General features: G+C 36.7%; 1 protein-coding gene across 1 annotated transcript in view; it reads right to left on the bottom strand.

Annotated features, from left to right (window-relative positions):
• Positions 1–7259: 7259 nt before the first annotated feature.
• LOC114352704 (glutamate receptor 1) overlaps positions 7260–20649 on the bottom strand; it is a 33763-nt gene continuing 20373 nt past the window's right edge. Inside the window, exons 6-17 of the mRNA XM_028304383.1 lie at positions 19543–19749; positions 18710–18817; positions 18053–18278; positions 17716–17804; positions 14736–14903; positions 13857–13988; positions 13697–13785; positions 12935–13091; positions 10331–10389; positions 9663–9777; positions 8991–9257; positions 7260–7503 (exon numbers count right to left, since the gene is read on the bottom strand). Of these exons, the coding sequence (XP_028160184.1) occupies positions 7438–7503; positions 8991–9257; positions 9663–9777; positions 10331–10389; positions 12935–13091; positions 13697–13785; positions 13857–13988; positions 14736–14903; positions 17716–17804; positions 18053–18278; positions 18710–18817; positions 19543–19749 (1683 nt within the window). The 3' untranslated portion in view covers positions 7260–7437. The remainder of the gene's footprint in view (positions 7504–8990; positions 9258–9662; positions 9778–10330; positions 10390–12934; positions 13092–13696; positions 13786–13856; positions 13989–14735; positions 14904–17715; positions 17805–18052; positions 18279–18709; positions 18818–19542; positions 19750–20649) is intronic.

Below are 20649 nucleotides of genomic sequence, written 5' to 3'. Positions count from 1 at the left end.
ATCGGCCACGGTTACATCTGTCATCAAACTAACTGAATATTACCAGCGAAAATAGGCTGCAAAAAGGTAATTTATAAGCTACTTTGAAGTGTGGTTTTATGAACGAGGGCGCATGATTTGACTAAAGCTGTACAGCGTTAGTAACCCACAAGTCAGCCTAGGTACACCCTAGCTAGCGAATTGAAATTTGAAGTGTTGCATAAATTACGAAACGACTCGGCGTGTTTAGCTTTGAAACAGAAAACCTGCCTTTTATTAACTGATTAAGCTTAAGATTATATTATCTAGATGTTTAACCCTAAGGTTGAGTTGCACCATCTTACTTTAACTTTGACAAACGTCAAAAATCTGTCAAACTCCATACAAAAAGCACCGGTTATCGTTAAATTTACGGTCAAAGTTAGGTGGTGAAACTCAGCCTAAGTTTAACAGCGCTTAAAAAATCACATTAAAAAAAAGTATGGGGAAACCGAATGGGGAGATCGGATCAGAAATGAGGAGATCCGTAAACGAACTAAAGTCGCTGACATAGCCCGACGGATTAGCAAGCTGAAGTGGCAATGGGCAGGGCACATAGTACGCAGAACTGATGACCGATGGGGCAGAAAGGTTCTGGAATGGAGGCCGCGTACCGGAAAACGCAGCGTGGGACGTCCACCTACAAGGTGGACCGACGACATCGTAAAGGTAGTAGGGAAGCGCTGGACGCAGGCCGCTACCAATCGATCAACATGGAAAGCATTGGGGGAGGCCTATGTTCAGCAGTGGACGTCCTATGGCTGAAATGATGATGATGATGATGATGGGGAAACCATTGACATCTTGTGAAAACTAACAAAATTCATTAAGGCTGAGTTGCACCACCTAACTTTCACGGTATCTATAGTGATAACCGGTGCTTTTTGTATGGAGTTTGACACATTTTTGACGTTTGTCAAAGTTAAAGTAAGATGGTGAAACCCAGCCTAAGTAGGTAATTTACTAAATTCAAAGCGGATGCGACACAGCAGTGATAGAGTCACAAAGGTATCTTAATACGATTGAAGTAGAGTTGATTTTCGCATAAATTCGCTATAACTAAGTCGTAATTTTAAAGAACTTTACGGAAACCACACTATTCTGCTCTGATAGTATTGACAGTTAGGTAACATCAGTAACCGTTAACAATAACCCCCTTTTGTAGGTATATGAAAACTATTAGTCAATAACTAAATATCACTTTTCTAGCAAGCGACTAACTATACCTATACTATTGACTAGAATTGTAAATACGTACTAAGTACTTATCATTATGATTTCCTTAGATTCGATTCCCTAAATACTAGTACATATAATAAATAAATACTGTTACATTAGCTTTTTTTATTTATTTATGATTACATTGTTAATAAATTAATTCAATCATTGGCTAACCTTGTAGGCGGCGGTTTGCGTCTCGAAAAAGACAAGGGACCGAGACAGAATACCAAGATGCCGCGACCGTTTATACTTTGACTTATGCAATGTTTAAGTAATTTCCACACAGAATGCGTTCAGCGGTCAGGTCAAAGTGAACGCAGCCCGCATCATGTATGAACAACATTATCGGTTAGGGCAATCTGTCAGCGGTATGGCCAAACAATCTGTCAAGGGTCGTGACAAGGCAATCAGTCATCGGTGCGATTTGCGTTCCTTGCTCGCGCCAGCACGGTCAGACAGCATCATTACAAAATGAATAGAGACCGACAATGTCGTTGATAAATGATGCGAGCTGCGTTCACTTTAATCTGACGCAAATCAAAGAACACATCCAGTGTGGCAAATCCTTTAAGCATTAGTTCACGAGCGAGACGGACACCTAAGTATAATTTTCTAAGTATAGTTTTCACCATCAATCCCTAATTTTTAAGTGACCCCTATATGGTAACACATTACAGTAATTTTGTTTTCATAGGGGTCATTTAAAAATTAGGGGTCCCTTGTCTTTGTCGCGGCGCGTACCTTCGTCTAACACCCCTGTTCACAAACGATGCTTGCTCAAGTGAAGCAGCAAATCGAACGCACAGCGTTGAATAGAGCTCTGTGATTGGTTCGTGTGTGACCTCATAGTATTGTTTGTGAATACGGGCGTGAGTCTCGATTATATACAAAACTGGACCAAAATAATCTAAAAATTCAAGACACGTCCTATTTTCATCGCTCAAAGGCTCTGTTCCATTTTGTTACAGTTCAGTTCGTTTCATTCACGAAGACGCGCGGGGTCGAGGTAAGCACGGGGTGTATTGTAGCAGGTAAATACAAATGAGCAGGTCATCTTCATAGAAACGCACGGGCTCGGTTCGTTCATGTACGAACCGAGCCCGTGCGTTTCTATGATACGCGCGCCAACACGTATGCGTAATTTTGCGGGGATTAGCGGTGAGCCAGTCGTGGTTGCGCCGAATTTTGTCAGTGTGTGCGTGCGCGCCGCATACGTAAGTATATTGGCGCGCTCACATACGAACCACGCTCGGTGCGTTTCTATGAAGATGTATTTACTCTGATTGTAGTTTGCGTGCGCACTCACGGACATGCCAATGCCAACAATGACGCTCGGATTGGTCGGATCATGCTTCCCGCACCCCGCGCTTCCCTCGACCCCGCGCGTCTTCGAGGATGAAACGAACTATAATACGATTGATTTACCAATACGAAAATCTAATTTTTGTCATTGTTCATTATTCGAGTTAGTTATAGGTACACACTAAATAGTTATTTATACTCTACTAATAAAATAAATAGCCCCATAGAACGTTCTTATTTCATCCAACTAAAGAGAACGTATTCGTAATTAACACGAATAAGTACAGAATATTAGAATCAAGCCTGTAATTTGTATTATCATGGAAATAGAACCAAACAGTCTGCAATCTATGAGTGAATTTAAATCAATTTTAGAGCGTCATTTCAGCATGACAAAATGGAACAAAGATCTAAAACCAATACCCGAATCCTATTTAGATCCTCATGATGAAAACTTTAACATATCCATACATTTTATTCTGGTAATAAATTAAACACGGTTAACATTGCACTATATAATGTAGAACTAGCGTAACTATCTCTCAATAAGCTATGATATTTAAAACTACATGAGGTACAAAATGGCGAATGCATAATATTGCGATCGATTCGTTTTCATACTAGCCTAGCGATTTGAACATACATACATCACATCACGTAAAAACTTTGATTATTCAATAATTTATGTCATTTGCGAACAATAATAACATGCTTAGGTATATTAAATATTGCAATAAAATTTCAGATAGCATGATATATTTAACCAATAATTAATCGTTTCTAAACATAACTACAGATAAGATATAGATAGTAGGTACAAAACCGTGAAAAATTTCTACCACTATTTGTGCATAATACTTTAAAACGTAAACCCTCCTACCACAGAATAAAAAATAAGACATAGACAAGTGCTTACACACTCGAAACTAATTAACATTTTCACTACCACGTGCGTGCCTCAATATTAGTAATTTTATTTTTGTCAGGAGGCTTATGCTCGTTTTCACCATCAATCCTTATTTTTAAGTGACTCTTATGAAAACTAAATTCCTGAGTGTTACAATAGAGGTCACTTAAAAATTAGGGATTAATGGTGAAAACGGGAATTATTCTTGTAACTTCAGTAACAATTCGCATACGAATTTCAAATAATTCATGCAAGATTTTTGATAGAGGCTTCAAATAGGTCACTTTCTGTGGTTTTATCAGTGAGATCTCTGTATTCAATTTCCACTTTGACAACTGATATGCTAGTGAATATTACCTAAGGGTAACCAAGCGAGACTTGGTTACATGTAGTTATTAATGTATTAATCCTGACAGTGAAAGTGTTAATTTTTGCCTAATAACATTCAGATATTTAAAACAGTTAATATTTGTGCCCTTATTCACTGCAAGGGCACTAATACTTTTTTTTAATATTAATCTCATTATCTACTAAGAGCCTCCGCTAAAACTCGCGCGGGCGCCCGCGCGCATTTCTATATCGAAAATTAGTATTAAGGGATCCGCGCGAGTTTGAGCAGAGGCCCTAAAAATCTAACCTAAGGGCAGTTTATTTTTGGCCAACACTATACCTAATTTTCTGAAATTATAAATAAACATCCGACTCGTTTTTTAATTTTCTTCTCTAGTAACGCATACAATTATACTGTGTTTGCCGTCAGATTTAAATTAGTCGCGGCACTCTCGTTTTTCCGCTTGTCATTTGTTTATACGACAAATTTTGGCACATTATTAAATCAACAGTTAGGCCCAGAACAGACAGTGAAACGTAACTGCAACGAAACTGCAACTTTCTGATGATTCTTATGAATGAAACTGAAACTGAAAGTTTCAAACTGGTTGCGTCATGTGTGGTCTCTCAACGGACGCTATGGCAGAAGCTTAGATGCAACTCAAAAGTAACTAGAAGTTGTAGTTTCGTTGCAGTTGCCTTTCACCGTCTGTTCTGGGCCTTAAAGTAAGGATGTGATTTACACAGTCGACACGTCGCGTCATGTTGATTCTAAAGTATAATTATTTTTATCGATTGATTCCATAATAATATGTTCAGCGGATTGTTTTCTTTGAGTGCAGCGACAATACCAGTGTCTTTAGACAATGATGAAGCATTATATCAAGTCCATGTTAACTATTCATCATTCCTTGATAAATGTACCACCAACCTATCACATTAATTTGATAATTTTGTTAAGTGATATTGTAACTAGGTACTTTATTATGTAATGATTTGTTGACCTTGGTGACCTCAAGAGTTTATGTACGAGTAAGGCAGGCTTTACATTGTCTAAGGGCACTGACTATCGGATGGTATTTTTAAGAAAAGAAGGGTGTAAGGGATAGGTTGGCAAAACTCGGAATCCATTCATAGCAAAATATTATGTATATACCTAAATCGCACTTTAGAAATTTCTAAAAACAAAGTTCACGTATAGGTACCTACATGTTTTTCCCAACTTCTTCCTTACACCCTACATTAAAGAATGGCCGCTTTCTGACTATTCAGTGTGGTAAATGGAGCGAATTTTTTGTTATCTGGATACGAACCGGTGTATGATCTGACCGTGTCTTGTCACTCAGCTGAAGGTATCACGCAATGTAGTTATAGACTGGACTATGATGTAGGTATTCTCGAAGCATTTGAATTCCAAATCCCATCCATCACACGCCAAATTTATAATATGTAGAATGTAGAACTACGGAGCGGCACCGTAGCGANTCGAATTTAAATGACCGGGGGCGTCGACCACGGGTGCGTCGAAAACTGGGGGACTCGGCCACGGACCCATTACTACAACGGGTCGACTTAAGACCCCATTGTTTAGCTTTATGTGCTGTCAACAGACTGCACTTCGGTGTGAATTTTAAATGCTCTGTTTGAGATACCAGATAAGTTTTTATAGTTTCATTCATAATGAAGTCCGTAATGTTTAGTCTAAAATATTATTATTTAAAATTCTAATAAATGTGTTATATGAATGTATAGAACTTGTAGAACTTACTTACTTTATACTTAAATGTGGGTAAAGTTTATGTTTCATATTATTTAAAACTAGAAAAAAGTCAGGGTTAAAAAAATACGTACACACAAGTATTTATCAAAACTCTATCGTGTAAGAACTTTTATTTATCTTACACTAAAATTATCAATAACACGAAGCGCTATAATAACCAATACTCACCTCAGAGGAGATCCTTTTGCCGTAGCAACGGCAAAATTAATGTGCTTATAATGGCAAACACGAGACAACGCGTCGCAGGCGATCGGGCCCTCCTTATACGCTGGATACGGGGACATAATGCCCTCTTCAATTACCATAGAATCCTTCACCAAATTCCCCCACGATAGTATGTGGTTCTAAAAACAAACAAAATATTATCGCTCTTTGAAACAAAATGATATGCAAAATTCTAAATTTAGGAAACGACATGCATACTAAAAACTACTAGTCCAGTCATTATAGTAAGTTCACCTCGGAATTCGAGATACCCAGCTGTAAGTCTGTAAATACGTGTATATTGACACCCTAAAAGTTGTCTCAAAACCTACATATGGTAGGGTGTAAGCAACTATTAAATTTCAAGGTCAACGGTCACAAAAATCGGTTTTTTGCGCTTTTTTTAGAAATATCTCATTTCCTGTGGGTTTTTTGCTATTTGTATTTATTATCAATATCGTAGAATACTAAATTCTCTACAAATTTTGTTTAAACTTTTTTTATACGGTGAACCGTTTTCGAGATAGAGGGCGGAGAGCGCGCGGTCACTGCATCACTTCAGGTCTACTTAAGCGGTTTAGATTTTTCATACAAAAGGATTTTCCCGCTAATTCCTGTGGGAATTTCGGGAATTCCTTGTTGTAACTAAGCTTTGAGTTTACTAAGGTACCTACATGCCAAATTTCAAGCGTCTAACTTCCGTTAAGCGTTTAGATTTTTCATACAAAAGGATTTTCCCGCTAATTCCTGTTCCCGTGGGAATTCCTAAGTATACTATAACCTGCCCAGGTGTATGAAGAATAATTGTACCAAGTTTCGTTAAAATCCGTCGAGTAGTTTTTGTTTCTATAAGGAACATACAGACGGNAAAAAAAAATAACAGTAGAAGTAATTAGTAACTGTCAACTATGTAGAGCTAGTTGAAAGCCTAATATAGGCATTAGTTTTTATAAACATTATGCGGTACGCAGATCGCCATAATTAAAAAGTAAATGCGTGATAGTAGTTAATAATAACGTATAATAATAAAAAGGTTTCCATACATAAGCATTTTGTGAAATCAGTTTCGATCCTTGACCCTAGCGATTTAAAGTATCGATATCTTGTCGACTCCATTTTATCTTTGTTCTCTCACTAGCGTTTTCAATGTGTGCGTCACGTCACGCGGCCATTGATTGGCCAGAAGGCATGCCTTATGGCCAATCACAGCACTTTTAAGCCGGTTGCACATGTTGTCGTAGACTCTCAGTCGCTTTGTTTTTACACAGTTGAATGTGTGTGTGGGAGCTGTGGTGGGGGAAATGTGGGGACACTGGTTCTCGTTGTAGTTACGCGCGACTTCATATCTATTCTCTTTCTATGATCTGAGGTAGCGACCTTGCAACGCATCGCAACGTTAACGCCCGTGTGGCATCTCTCTTAAATTGGTAACACAACTTCTCGTGTGAATTTCAATTCCAATGGTTCATATTATGTCGTGATATTGTCAGTTTTGTATTTATTTCATCCAAGTGGCAAAACATGTCAGATCATACGCCTTTCAGATGTTTCTTGCTACTGTAATCTGGACCTTGAAACAAACAAATAAGTATTAAAGTTGGTACAGATCTACGTTGTTGGGTTGCTTGGTGATGGACGTCCGGCGCACGTTGACGCCGCCGCCCTTCTCCGCGGATCAGACGTGGGTAAAATTGGCGTGGACCGTGTCTTCTTGGGCGATCTGAGTGCCGGCAGTGAAGTACTGGAAGACAATGATAGACCCATTTTACTTGTAGTTTTCATTGATAACAATGAGTAGAAAGTTAGAAGGTTGACTGACAAATCGGACCGCTTCATCCCTGGGTACCTTACTCTACTAATACTAATCATATTGTTATTGACATTATGAGATCTGTTTGTTTATAATTCTAAAATCTTCATGTGTAAGACTTGAGCATAAAAAAGTATCTGTTAATAGAGAAAAACTGTTACCATAATGATTTTTGTCAGATAGATCACAATCTCTCTTAAAATATGCGTATTCAGTAGGAATATTGTAAATGTACCTAACTATAAAATACCTGTTATTCAATAATCATCAGTACTATGATTGTGTCGTCAATCAAATATCTCAAGCAAAGGATGCAGATTAAAAAAACGGATTCAATCAAATACTATATGAATAATTATTATTATACTTATCACAAAACATAGTGATGTTAGGCGGATTTCGGAATTACTGGTAACGTCACAACTTGTATTATCATGGAAATAAATGAAAAGGAGATAGAAGAAATAATAAAACGAAGCTATGCATAAATAAAACTATGTGTGCAATTTTTAGCTTCATCTTTTCTTGCTCAAATACACAGTATTTATTAATCTTTTATAATTCCCATTGCTTGGATAAGTATAACAATTTTTTGCTTAGGGAATGGAGGTTTTATTTCAAATAGTCTTTCATGAGACATGAAACTTCTCCCAATAAATTATTTAACTAAAAAAAAAACAGTGGCAGAATCAAACCAATATCAATTAAAGACAAATTATATTTTTTCTTACAATCATAATCAGATCAGATTTTCTAATAATCGTTTATTCTAAGGATAATGTACAACTCAAATATTATATTTAGATCAGTTCTACATTTTCCAGGACTAATCTACATTTTTCAAGGAAAAATGCTAGTAAGTAGTCCCAAAATATTATGGGAAAAAATAGTAGGAGCGTGCATAAAGATGAGCTACTTATTAAACATTTATCTTTGGACCTATTTCTTCCATCTCCTTTTTGAGGTTAAAAAAACATTCCATCAGGAATAACCGGGTTCACACACACGAGCCAAACATGAGAAAAACCAATAACTTACGTCCTATGTATTATTTACACCTTGCGCTGAAAGTGGCCCAATACGTTTCTCCCGAGCAGAAAGTCATTAGACTAAACATAAAATTTAAAACAATTAATTAGATCTTCAACTTCAACAAGATATAGCTTCAATAACAAAAAAAAACTATTTTTTTTTGTTACAAACAGTTGAAAAAATAACAAATAAGTAGAAGGTAAACGTTGATGAATACAGAAAATAAATTCTCATCTTTTTGCATACTTAATAATAATAGTTTGTGCCAGTTTTAACAAGTTGTTGTAAGAGTTATAAATTGGCGTATAATTTGCTACGAAGTTATATTTTGATTTATGTATTTTTTTTTTATCAGCTAGCTAATTTCATGCTTATGTTATACTGACCCCAGCAAAAGCAGCGCCATTCCATCCGAGGCGATCATGGTCTCTCTGCGGTGTGCGTTGTATTGGAGTCTTGCGATCGGTGCGCGAAGCCATCCTTGCCTTAGCGCGTAACGCTGCGCGCAACGGAACGTTAGCTCGCGCCGCTTCAGCTCGGCCATGCTGACAAAACTCTAGCAGAGCCACAGTCAACGCTAGAGCCAATCCACCCACTAGCACGTAGAATATGCCCGCGACTTGGCCCAATGTCATCTCCGTAATTGAAGCCTCCTAGAGAAAAATAGCAAGATTTGTTACATTTATGTTAAGACACTTTTGGTTCTATGAAATTTCACATTGGCTCAAATAGGTACTTTATAATGTAGGTACGAGTATAACTGATAGCGGAAACCTTGACAACAAGTCCCTATGACAGTATCATTCTCAGAAAAACTGTATGTACTGTAGTAATTTTTCTTTCGGGAAGCAAATCAATGTCATCATGACAACTCTCCAAAGGGAACTTCGTAAAGAACTACTTTTTCTAGTGTATACAGCGTGGTGTAGAAATGAGCAGTTTTAAAAGAAATTAAAGATAAAAGAAAAGTTTTAAGTTAAGTACTTAGTCATACCACCTTAGTAGAAAAAGTTATTTGTAATAATAAAACAGTAATAGTGTAAAGTGAATAAACTTACTTCATCTTTTACAGCGTCGCAGTCCGATTGTTTAGCGTTCATCACCCATTTACGCCAAAGCTTCGTTATGACTCCTTCCTTCTTCAAATTTACGATGGCCAAGTTGATTCCTTCCCTGAAAATATTACGTTAAATAATGCCTTTAGTATTTTTGTTGAAAAGATAAGTACAATCTGCACTGTATTATAATGCTAAGAAAATAGGTACAATCAACGTCAAATAGTTCGTGACACGTCAAGTAGCCAATGCTCGCAACACGTCTTTATTACAATTGGAATAAGAATGTGTTGTCTTTGGCTACTTTGGGTGTCACGAGTCATTTGAACTGACTGATCGTTCGTTGGTTTATTCGTTTCAGCCGAAAGACGTCCACTGCTGCACAAAGGCCTCCGCCAAGGATTTCCGATGGCCGCTAGGGCAGGAAAGCTCTTGAGTGGCGACCACGAGCGTGGGCAGACCTCCCACTAGGTGGACCGACGATCTGGTAAAGGTCGCGGGAGGTGCCTGAATGCGAGCGGCGTAGGACTGGCCTTTGTGGACGCTGACTGTAAAAATATTCGAACAATTTTCCGATAGACACGTGAAATAGCACTGGTAAAATCCAAAGTAAGCCTGATTTTATCAGCTTCATAAAATTTAACAGAATTAACGCCTGGTGCACTACGAACGGTAAAATGTCGATGCGGTCCACCATTTTTAGCCTGTTATCTGTATTGTGCGGCAAATGCTTTGTAAAAATACGTTATCAATAGCTGCAACTTTTGAATATGGAATGCGTGAAAACTACTGAAATTGAGATTTAGGTATATGTATGATTTAAAATTGAAACTGTATTTAAATGTGTCTGGGATATAAATTTAAAAGTGAAACTGTATTGAAACGTCAGGTGTATCATAAGACTATACACGTGATCCGTGTTGTGAAAATCACGGTCATGTGCGCACCATAAAAATCGGGCACATAAATCCAACATGCAAAGAGCGCCGACTTCCCTACTGACGGGCTCCATGTAAATTTACGACTTTTCAGTATTCAACAGGGAATTACCGCATACAGGCGAGATTTCAACTAGATAGTAGGAGCTCTATAGTGGAAATTTACGTCGAAGTCTGTGCTCAACCTTCGATATAATGTAGGTATTGAAGTTGAGTTTTATTTACTATTCATCTGCTAAAAAAAATGGTATACAATAAAACACCTGTTGCTTATTATTTTACACTAGCTGACCCGGCGAACTTCGTACCGCCTTAGCGTAGAGATTTTCTTTATATTTTTTTCCGTAAAAACCTTGTACAGAGTATTAGAAAACTAGAAAAAAAATCAGCCAAATCGGTCAAGCCGTTTTCATGTTACGTCGTGACAACGGAAAACGGGTTTTATTTTTATATATAATATAGATTAACTTTTACTGTTGCGATTCATTCGTAAGTTATACTCGTATGATAATCACAAGAAGGTAAGAAGGTACCTGACTGAAAACAGGCGAGAAATAAAATTTAAATAGGCAGTTTAAAACAACGCTCTAATTGCAGGGTAGTCGTTTTTTACAATGTCACATAATTTAAAGATATTTTTTGTTCCAATCGGTCGCTAGCTTTATGCAATATCTCCCGGCTGGCCGATCAAAGGGCACATCGTCATGCCCTGCGTTCACCAACCACGCTTTTTGCACCCACAAGGTACAGACTACAGCACTTCAGTTGAAAAATCTTTGTGTAATGTTTGTTGAAAAATATCTCCTATTACAACGGGTCCGTGGCCGAGTCCCCCAGTATTTGACGCACCCGTGGTGGACGCCCCCGATTTAAATAAATTTAATATCACATTTTTTTCGGCTTTTGCACTAAGTACAGTCAACGAAAAAAGTTTCACAAGCTAATTATTATACTAAACTATGCATGTTTGACGGTATTTATGCAATCTGGGAGCAAAATTTTAACCCAAAACCAGCAGTAGTAAGAAACAAAAAACTTTTGTAGGAATTATTTTCATTTCATTAGATTCATTTTTGTGTTTAATTCTACTGGCCTAATAAATATTTATTAGTTTATAAACATTTTTGTGCCTGACTGTACATTTGATTAAAAATTGCTTCAAATCGAATTTAACTGACCGGGGGCGTCGACCACGGGTGCGTCGAAAACTGGGGGACTCGGCCACGGACCCGTAGAGAATTTAGTATTCTACAATATTGATAATAAATACAAATAGCAAAAAACCCATAGGAAATGAGATATTTCCAAAAAAAGCGCAAAAAACCGATTTTTGTGACCTTTGACCTTAAAATTTAATAGTTGCTTACACCCTACCATATGTAGGTTTTGAGACAACTTTTAGGGTGTCAATATACAAGTATTTACAGACTTACAGCTGGGTATCTCTAATTCCGAGATTCTTACCTAATTTAAGCTTAAATGACTGGACTATACACTAAAGTCAGCTGACGTATACCTTAATTTATATAATGTTTTTTGAAGTCTGTGATTACCCTGACTCTAATTAAGATAATTTAGTTGATTGTTTGTTACCCAAAGAACTATGAGATGCAAAAACATGTTCCAATTAGATTATTCAGTTTTGCAATCGTAAGAAATAAATATACAGTAACTCTATTCAATAGAAACCCATATGTATTTTTTTAAAATTAATTTTTAAATCTGTTTTTGCCTGTTATTTTATAATTCGAGTCTGGAATAGATCGCTTCTTTTAAGCACCTAACTACGAGGGTTAAAAGGAATATAAAAATCATTTGGTTTTATTATAAATACTTTTTTCACATCGAGCCAACACGAAATGAGGTTAGTCTGAAGCAAATTTATTTCCTTCGAGCTTTGAAGAAAGTGGCAACATTAACTACACTTAAATTCCAGACACGAATAGCGAAAATTTGTCTTGAAAACATACTTTATAATCCAGTTTATACCCATTGAAAGGACTGTATTGAATTTAACTACGCTCCAATTATAGCATTTTTAATTCACATAAACTTGTACTGATGTAGTCGTTAATTTAGTTTTTTTACATTATGCAGTTTTTTGTTTTTTCTAAAGTCGGCTCCATATACATAATATGATTAAGAGTTTAAGAGTATAATTATAGATTAAGAGTAATCTAATTAACAAAATCTTAATAAGATCAATAGAACCAAGTACAAATAACGATCAAGAGATTATGCGTGTTGTCACATTTGGTTTACGGCACTCGCTGTAGCATTATCGCTTTGTATACGAGCTATTGTTACCTGTAGCTTTTAAAAGGGGATGTCTCTTACTTCTGAGTGCGCCATATTCGACGGGTAGTGCAGGGCCTGGGCTGGCTCGGCTATGCGCTCGACAATCAGGTAGGCAGCCAGATTGGCCGTGTATGAACATACCAGAATGAGTGCAAAGAACCACCATACCGTGCCCACTATTCTTCCGGACAAAGACCTGTGGTTTGGTGAGATAAGTAAATAAATGAAAATTATAGCAGTCATTTACAGAAAAGGTATGTTATTGTTTTAATAGCTCACGCAAAAAACGTAGAAACGCCGTCCGTTCATAAGTGTAACAATATAATCATCAACTTGCTATTAGACTTCAAAGACTTCGACTACATTATAATATTCCTCATTTTTAACAAATGTGTATCAGAAACTCATTTCCTTTCCAATGAAATTGGAAATAAGTATGCCTTTCCTTCCTTTAGTAAAATGCGGTTATGTCTTTGTCACTGTTCTTCGCGAGAGAGGAAATATAAGTAATTTTATTACGAGTAGTATCTCGCATCGGTAGACATAACAAGGTGATTATCGTGCCTCCTTCTTACCCAACGTTCACTTATGTACATAAGTAATGTATTATGTTGTAGATACTCGTATTTTCTGGGACACGCGCGATTTAACACAAGACATGGAATTTAATCTAGAGCTCCATAGCCACTGTCGCCGGTAATATTGACCGCATTTCTTTAAACGTTCCAAACATAGCCACATTGTTGTCCTTTTCACAGAACGTTCTGGACGTAATATTTATACAAAAATTTTGGTGCATACCTCGGCACGACGTCACTGCCTTGCTGCATAAAGGATCCGAGGGAGAACCAAAATGAGTTCCAAATGCTGAATTCGTTGTGAAGAATTATCTGAAAATTACATTAACTTTCTTTTTACCGGAAAAAAGGTTTGGTTGATTGTTTTATCAGTTAGCACTTACCTCATTAGTGCTACTAATAGGATGGTCTAACTGAGTTTCAGAGATAGAGACGGAACGCCATTCGTGGGGTGAAAATCTTGATACTAAAAACAGGACGATGCTTACAGCAAAAAAGCTGAAAAGGACGCACAACTGTGGACAAAAACGCTCAATTAGTACTTAGGTATGATACTCGTAGTATTTATGGACAACCTTGGGGGAGGCATTGTCCAGCAGTGGAAATCTTTCGGCTGCAACGAACGATGATGTCCTAGTTTCTAGCCAACATAAAAAAATAACAAAACCACGTGAGTTTATAAAACTGTTAAAAGTATTAAGGCGATTAGAGTCCTCAATGACCTTGGGCGTTTGACCTTCACGCCGCGCGAAACACCCGCGCACCCCGCACGAAAACTCCGATTTGACACCGATCAAAATTACACGGGCATAGGTAGATACAGAATAGAAGCTCTTTTTTCATGACATTACTGCCTATTATTTTAAACTTGAATAATTGATGAACCTTGATGTCGGTATCATTTACCTCAGGCGTAAAGGTATTTATAAAAATAACACAATCCATGAACATTTTGTACGGGCTATTTTTTTTTTTTTATTAAATTTTTTCGTAAATTTTCTAATGTTTTTGTCGGNTAGTCCTTGAACTGTTGTATAACATATATTTTTTTCAACTATTTCTGTCCAGCAGTAAAAGAGGAGTAGGCTTTACAAAATGCCCATTTGACGCGGATTGAGGACTCTAATCGCCTTAACAATGAAAATGACAATAATACTGATTTTCAATATTGTATTTTTATATCATATTTCGCGTTTTATAACAGACCATCTTAAGACGCAACAAGTACAATAATCCTAATGTATATGAGAACAAATTCTTACCCATATTTCTTTGGATAGCGGTTTGAGGAAGCTGAACGTATCAGATAATTGTTTTGGCACTTTCTTGTGTGTAACAGGGGAATCGATTGATAAGAAGGGCTCACTGAAATCCACCACTCTTTCCCGATCTGGCGTGATAGCGAGAGGCGCTATACTAATATCAGCTTCCTGAAAAAAACATTGCCTGAATATGGATGGTATTGATCCAACAAAAGACTGAAACCAATTTCTCTTAGGTTATTATTTTTAATTTTCTACAAGAGCACAAATACAAAAACTTTGAGAACAAAGAGATTAAAAAGGAACCTTCGCTGGATATTAGATTTACCGTCAAATTTCTTCGGAAAGTTAAAGTAAACGAGTGTCCAACGGCCGGGGGTGAGCAAACTACAATAATACGCCTCAAACTCAATAAACAAAGGACCTTTAAGGGAGCGAACCGCCTCGTTCCCTCGAAGATTGAACGGCGATGAACTATAAAGTATTAGAAGTTGACCTCGACCCCAAATATCTATCTGTGGTCTAAAACAAGTGATACTACGTATAAGACAATTCAAAGTTATCTTCATTACATAAAATATGTAAAGTTTATTTCCATTAAACGATAATAATGTTCTTTTTATAAAAATGTATAAAAAAACGTCCTTTCTCCCATTTCCATTGAGGCATACTGGAGTAATACTTGTAGACAGATAACCACCTTAATAAAATTGTAGCGAGGGCTCATCTTCACCGGTTCCTATTTATAGCTATAGAAATGAGCACTCAGCTCTGTTTGTAGTTTAATTAATGTAAGATGAATAAGTTAATCAACAAAGTAATAAACCACTGCTGCGAACGAAAACACCAAGAATAAAGTAACTAGAAAGTAAGTCAAGTAAAGTCAATTATTATCAAACAAGTATTACCGAGAGGATTATGGTTGAATAAACAAAGTTAGATAGTGTCCCGTGTTTCGAAGTGAGATCTCGGTTACCGCAGCGGGCGTAAGTTGCGCACTTACTCGTATGTTACCTACAGAACATTTGTTCATTGTAAAGTGTTACAAGAGTAGGTATACAAAAACCCAAATACATGTGATCATTGACCGTTATACGTGTTAAGAAATATCTACAGAGTGGAAACGATAAGTGATCTCATTCGATTATTTCTAAACTATACAAGATATCCAAAAACTGGTTACTGATCCTGAAAGTGCTTCACGAGCTCTATCCAACAGTACCAATAATAAGTTATAAAATAAACTGGATCTATCTGAAAATTCAATGCTTCCAGCATCCATACATTTAGTACTGGCACAGTCATGGCACTCATGTCTTGATAATATTATAGCAAGTCCCTAAAGCCTTAAACCAATGTTTTCCATGAATAATTTTAATTAAGAGTGCAATTTACGAGTTAATTCCAAGTGTTTATTATTTAAAATAAAAAAAATTAACACTCTAATATTATGTGGCTGGCATAGTGGCATACATTTAGTATGGAGGCTGAAAACATTGAATTTCCGGATAGATCAAGTTAATTCTTAACTTATTACTGATATCGTTTGAAAGAGCTCGTGAAGCACTTTCAGGATCAGTAATCAGTTTTTCGATAGTTTAGAAATAATTGAGTGAGATCACTTATCGTTTCCACCCTGTAGATATTTCTTAACACGTATAACGGTCATTATTGATGACGATTCAGTTATAATTCCACCAATTTTCTTAGTACTTTCAGTTTTATATTTGCCTAGTAATGAATACGCAGCTTAAGGCGTCCGCTAAAAATATTTTATCGTTTCGATCCAGAAGTCGCTCCTTGCAAACTTTACTCATACCCCACCGAGATTGGATCGCGGCAAAAAGTGTATAACGGCCGCTGACATAGCGTGTCTCTTTTAGTAACATCGAAGTCGCAATAAACTGCATTATTTTATCTCGCAGAATAAATCCCTTTAAGGAAACTTCAGGCTTTGTAGTGCGGTAGTTAATGGAATAAAGATTTACTTTTTCCTTACTTTATTTTATAATTATAGCTTGAAATTCAGAATGTTATTTATTTTACTTGATATTTAGTTACATTAATGCTTTGTTAATATTTTATGAGTGGTAATGGTACGATTATACTCGTACCTAATTATGAAATATTATGAAAGTTAAATTGAATGCACCCACAAATCACTGTGAGCATTGTATTTTTTTTAATTAACAGCAGGTACAGCAACAGATTACAAATCATGGCTTATACAGAATACATTGAAAAAAGATAATTGATTATTTTGCACTCCGATTGTAGCTGAACACAACGTTCGTTTTAGTCTAGCATTAATATAAATCATTACCCGACTGCGCCAGAAGGAGGGTGAGGGCAAATACATCACCAACAAAAGAATTAGTCATTGATGCCTCCGACTGCATTTGTGAACACTAAGTTGTCTTGTTTTTAACTTTTTAGTTAATTTTTACGCAGTTGGGTTTTTTATTATACTTATTCATTTAGTTGTGGTAGGTGCTATATCGCAAATATACATTGTATTTAACGAAAATTGCAATTCATGTTTACCCAAAAGGCCACTCTCTTCATATTCTATCGGGCTAAGTAGTTAAATGTATGGCCAGACAAGTTACGAGATAATTTGTCACATGTATAATGCAAAATAATGAAAAATTACACCCAAGGGTAAGAGCGTTTACAATACAGGCATTTGCCGTTATACTCAGGTCGATTACGAAAATCCCAGTAGCTGTCGCGGACTATTAAGCACCGTGCCGCTTTGAGCCTCTTAACTCTTTCGCTCGTATATTATAAAGCGGATTCGGGAAGCTCCTGTGTTAGGAACTCAATTTGAGCGAAAATATTATATTCGAAATCTTTTTCGCAGCGGCTGCTTGTAATATTTTTGATTTATAAAGTACCCCGTAATCTCATTGAGATCAAAATTATTATGGATGTATAAAGGTGTTCGTGTTATTTGACATTTAAGTACTTTATTACTCACCTTTCTTAAAATTTCGCCAACGAGACCAGACCATGCTCCCGTAGGACTTTCGGTTCCATATTTGCCATCTTTTACAAGTCTTAGTTCATCTAAAACACATTTAGCTGATTAAGATACCCACATAATAAAAAAGTGCCTGTCTGTATGCTGGCGGTGCAAGACGGTTCGTTGTGGAAATCCTTGGGGGAGGCCTTTGTCCAGCAGTTATTACAGACTTTTCAAGTTCTAGCTGTAGTTTGCGTAAGACGCCATTTTTTTTTTATAAATCCTGGTCACCCTGAAAATGTGAAGTTGGTACTTGGTATCATATTTATTTTTTACTTCTCGCTTTACTTACACTTAATGCCCATTCTCTTCGCAATAAGATCGGCCAAGTCCTTGCAAAATCCATGCAATGGTTCGTCCTTGTACACGTATTCTGTTGTTTTTTGCATCATGTAAGGCTCCTGGATGATTGTTGTGACTACGTAAGTTTTATTTGTATCATAGGAGGCCGGTGATCGAAGTTGCACGTACTTAGGTTGAACTAATACAAGGCCATGGGTATCTGACCACGTAGCAACCTGCGGAATTTATTTTGGAATACCAGTCGTTTTCACATTTGACTTAAGCTGGGTTGCACCAACTTACTTTAACTTTGACCAACGTCAAAAATCTGTCAAACTCCATACAAAAAGCATCCGTTATCGTCATACTTAGTTACAGTTAAAGTTAGGTGGTGCAACTCAGCCTCAGTTTCATAATAGTAAGTAATGTCTAAAACTATCAACGAATTTAATAGGGGTCTTCCAGTGACTTAGCCCACATTTAGCTTGGACAAAATAAAAGTGGAAGTCACTGGAAGACTCTTTAATAGTCTATTTAAAGATCACAGTTGCCCATACTTAGCCTTACGGGAAAGCTCCAGAAGTTTAACAACGTTAACGAAAAATTAAATAAAATAAAACAAGATATAATCAATAAATACCATTAAATGGAAATACTTAACACTAACCTGTAGCATCGCGCTTTGTACTGTCATTTCTACTACTTGCAAAGAGAAGTTGTGCCGATGTCCTTCTTCATTGAATGAGATATTCCCAGTTAAGCCTTCTATGTCGGTCTAAAAATAATATTGTTTGAATAGTAATATTTTACAGTTAACTCCTAACTTTCAAGTGTCATGTGTTTTTTATTATTCCTAAGTAGGTACCTGATATAACGTCCCTATGGCAACATAATTGCTACAACTTTAGTTTTACAGGTTTTGGGTTGAGATATCGGTGAACTGGTCAGATAGTATTTTTCATTTAATTAATGGTTTTGGTCATAAATTAGTTGTAGTTAAATCCCAAATCCACGCTTCAGTGGAGATTGTAACCGCAGATACCGAATATGGTAAGGGTCAGTGTCACGGCAACAAGACCGACCGCAACGGCATGCCTCGCCATGATCGGAAGCCATTTCATACATAGAAACCAATAAGTGTCGCTGCGGTCGAATTGGGAATTGAAGCGATATTTGAATATATTTATAGCACCGTTCTAACTTCAATTTCTAGATGGGACACAAATAGAAAATTGACTTTGTTAAAATTTCCAGTAATGAAATGAAATGAAATTGTAGGCTTGAATCCGTTGTCTAAAAAGAATTTAGGATTGTCATGCTTTACAAACGCTACAATAGGTCAGATGACGTGTGATCTGACACCAAGATAATGACTTCAGCTGTTACAGTCAAAGGTTAATCCTTAGAACATTTGAACTATTCATCGGTAAAAGATGTACTATATCCACACAATTAAATATATTTTGAAGTAAATTACCAAATAAACAATAAGACGCTTACCTTTTTAATAAGCCTTGAAATTTTATCGCCATGCTCAAAAGGCACCACCCAACTTTTGCCAGGATTGCAGTCGATGACTTTAGTAGAGTTCGCTTGACCGGCCGCTCTACGGAGCGCGCTTCTGAAGGCGTCAGGTTTCTTTCTCCAGAGCCTGCCTAATGCATCCATGAGGACTTGGACACCGTCGTACATCAGCGCTGTTTGTGCCTGGTATTGGGAATTATATAAATTCATGTATTCGTAGGCAATCAGTGTACAGTCAGTAGCATTGAAATCCACTAAAATTCTTCTCGTAATATTTTAAAGATGACTCTACATCCACTTGTTAAGAAAACAAATTTCATCATTTATGATTACTTTGTTCAAGTCTTATTTTTTATCATTTTTTCTCATGTAAAGGAAAATTTACACTGATTTATCGAAAAACGCAAATAGCTCTCTATCTGTCATGATGACTGATTGCACTCAAAGTAACAATTATTGTCATGAGTAAACTTTCCTTGGAAACAATTCTCTCGTGTTCGCAACCGAAGTGAAAAAGCCTAAGTGTATTTACTCCGCGAAGGGAGATCATATGGAATAATAATTTATGCAGGGGTACGGTACTCAGAGTTTCATTAGGGCGTACGTGAGTTAGTGAAATCTACATAAACGCGTTATTACTTTACTCGGAATTTTCTTCGTGAGACGTCAATTCCGACACCTTGTGTGGTATTTTACGTTTTCTGTAGGGCTGCCGTTAAAAATATATGGTTAACAAGTACGACTCAATATCTTATGAGCTGTAATTTTGCATGGTTATGTTACAGTCAAAACTCATAATCGGTCAAATTAAACCACTATCATTTACCTAACGAATACCCAGATATCTTAAAAGTAGTACCTAAAGTAGGTGTGATCATTTTGTACCTATGCATAAATCACAAAAATGTTACACTGTAAAGTGGGGGTTTAACACATTTTTATGATTTCCGAGTACTTTGTATAAATTTTGACTGACTCCCTTGGTCAAAACCACTTTTGACTGGGAAAATCAGTCAAAAGTGTTATTGACCAAGGGCATCAGTCAAAATCACTTTTGACTGATTTTGCAGTAAAAAGTGGTTT

This window comes from Ostrinia furnacalis, unplaced genomic scaffold (assembly GCF_004193835.3).
Source record: "Ostrinia furnacalis isolate ACB-3 unplaced genomic scaffold, ASM419383v2 OfSCF0143, whole genome shotgun sequence".
In the NCBI taxonomy this organism is placed as follows: domain Eukaryota; kingdom Metazoa; phylum Arthropoda; class Insecta; order Lepidoptera; family Crambidae; genus Ostrinia; species Ostrinia furnacalis.
Note: the sequence above shows the minus strand (reverse complement) of the source record. Positions and strands in the feature narration are given on the sequence as shown.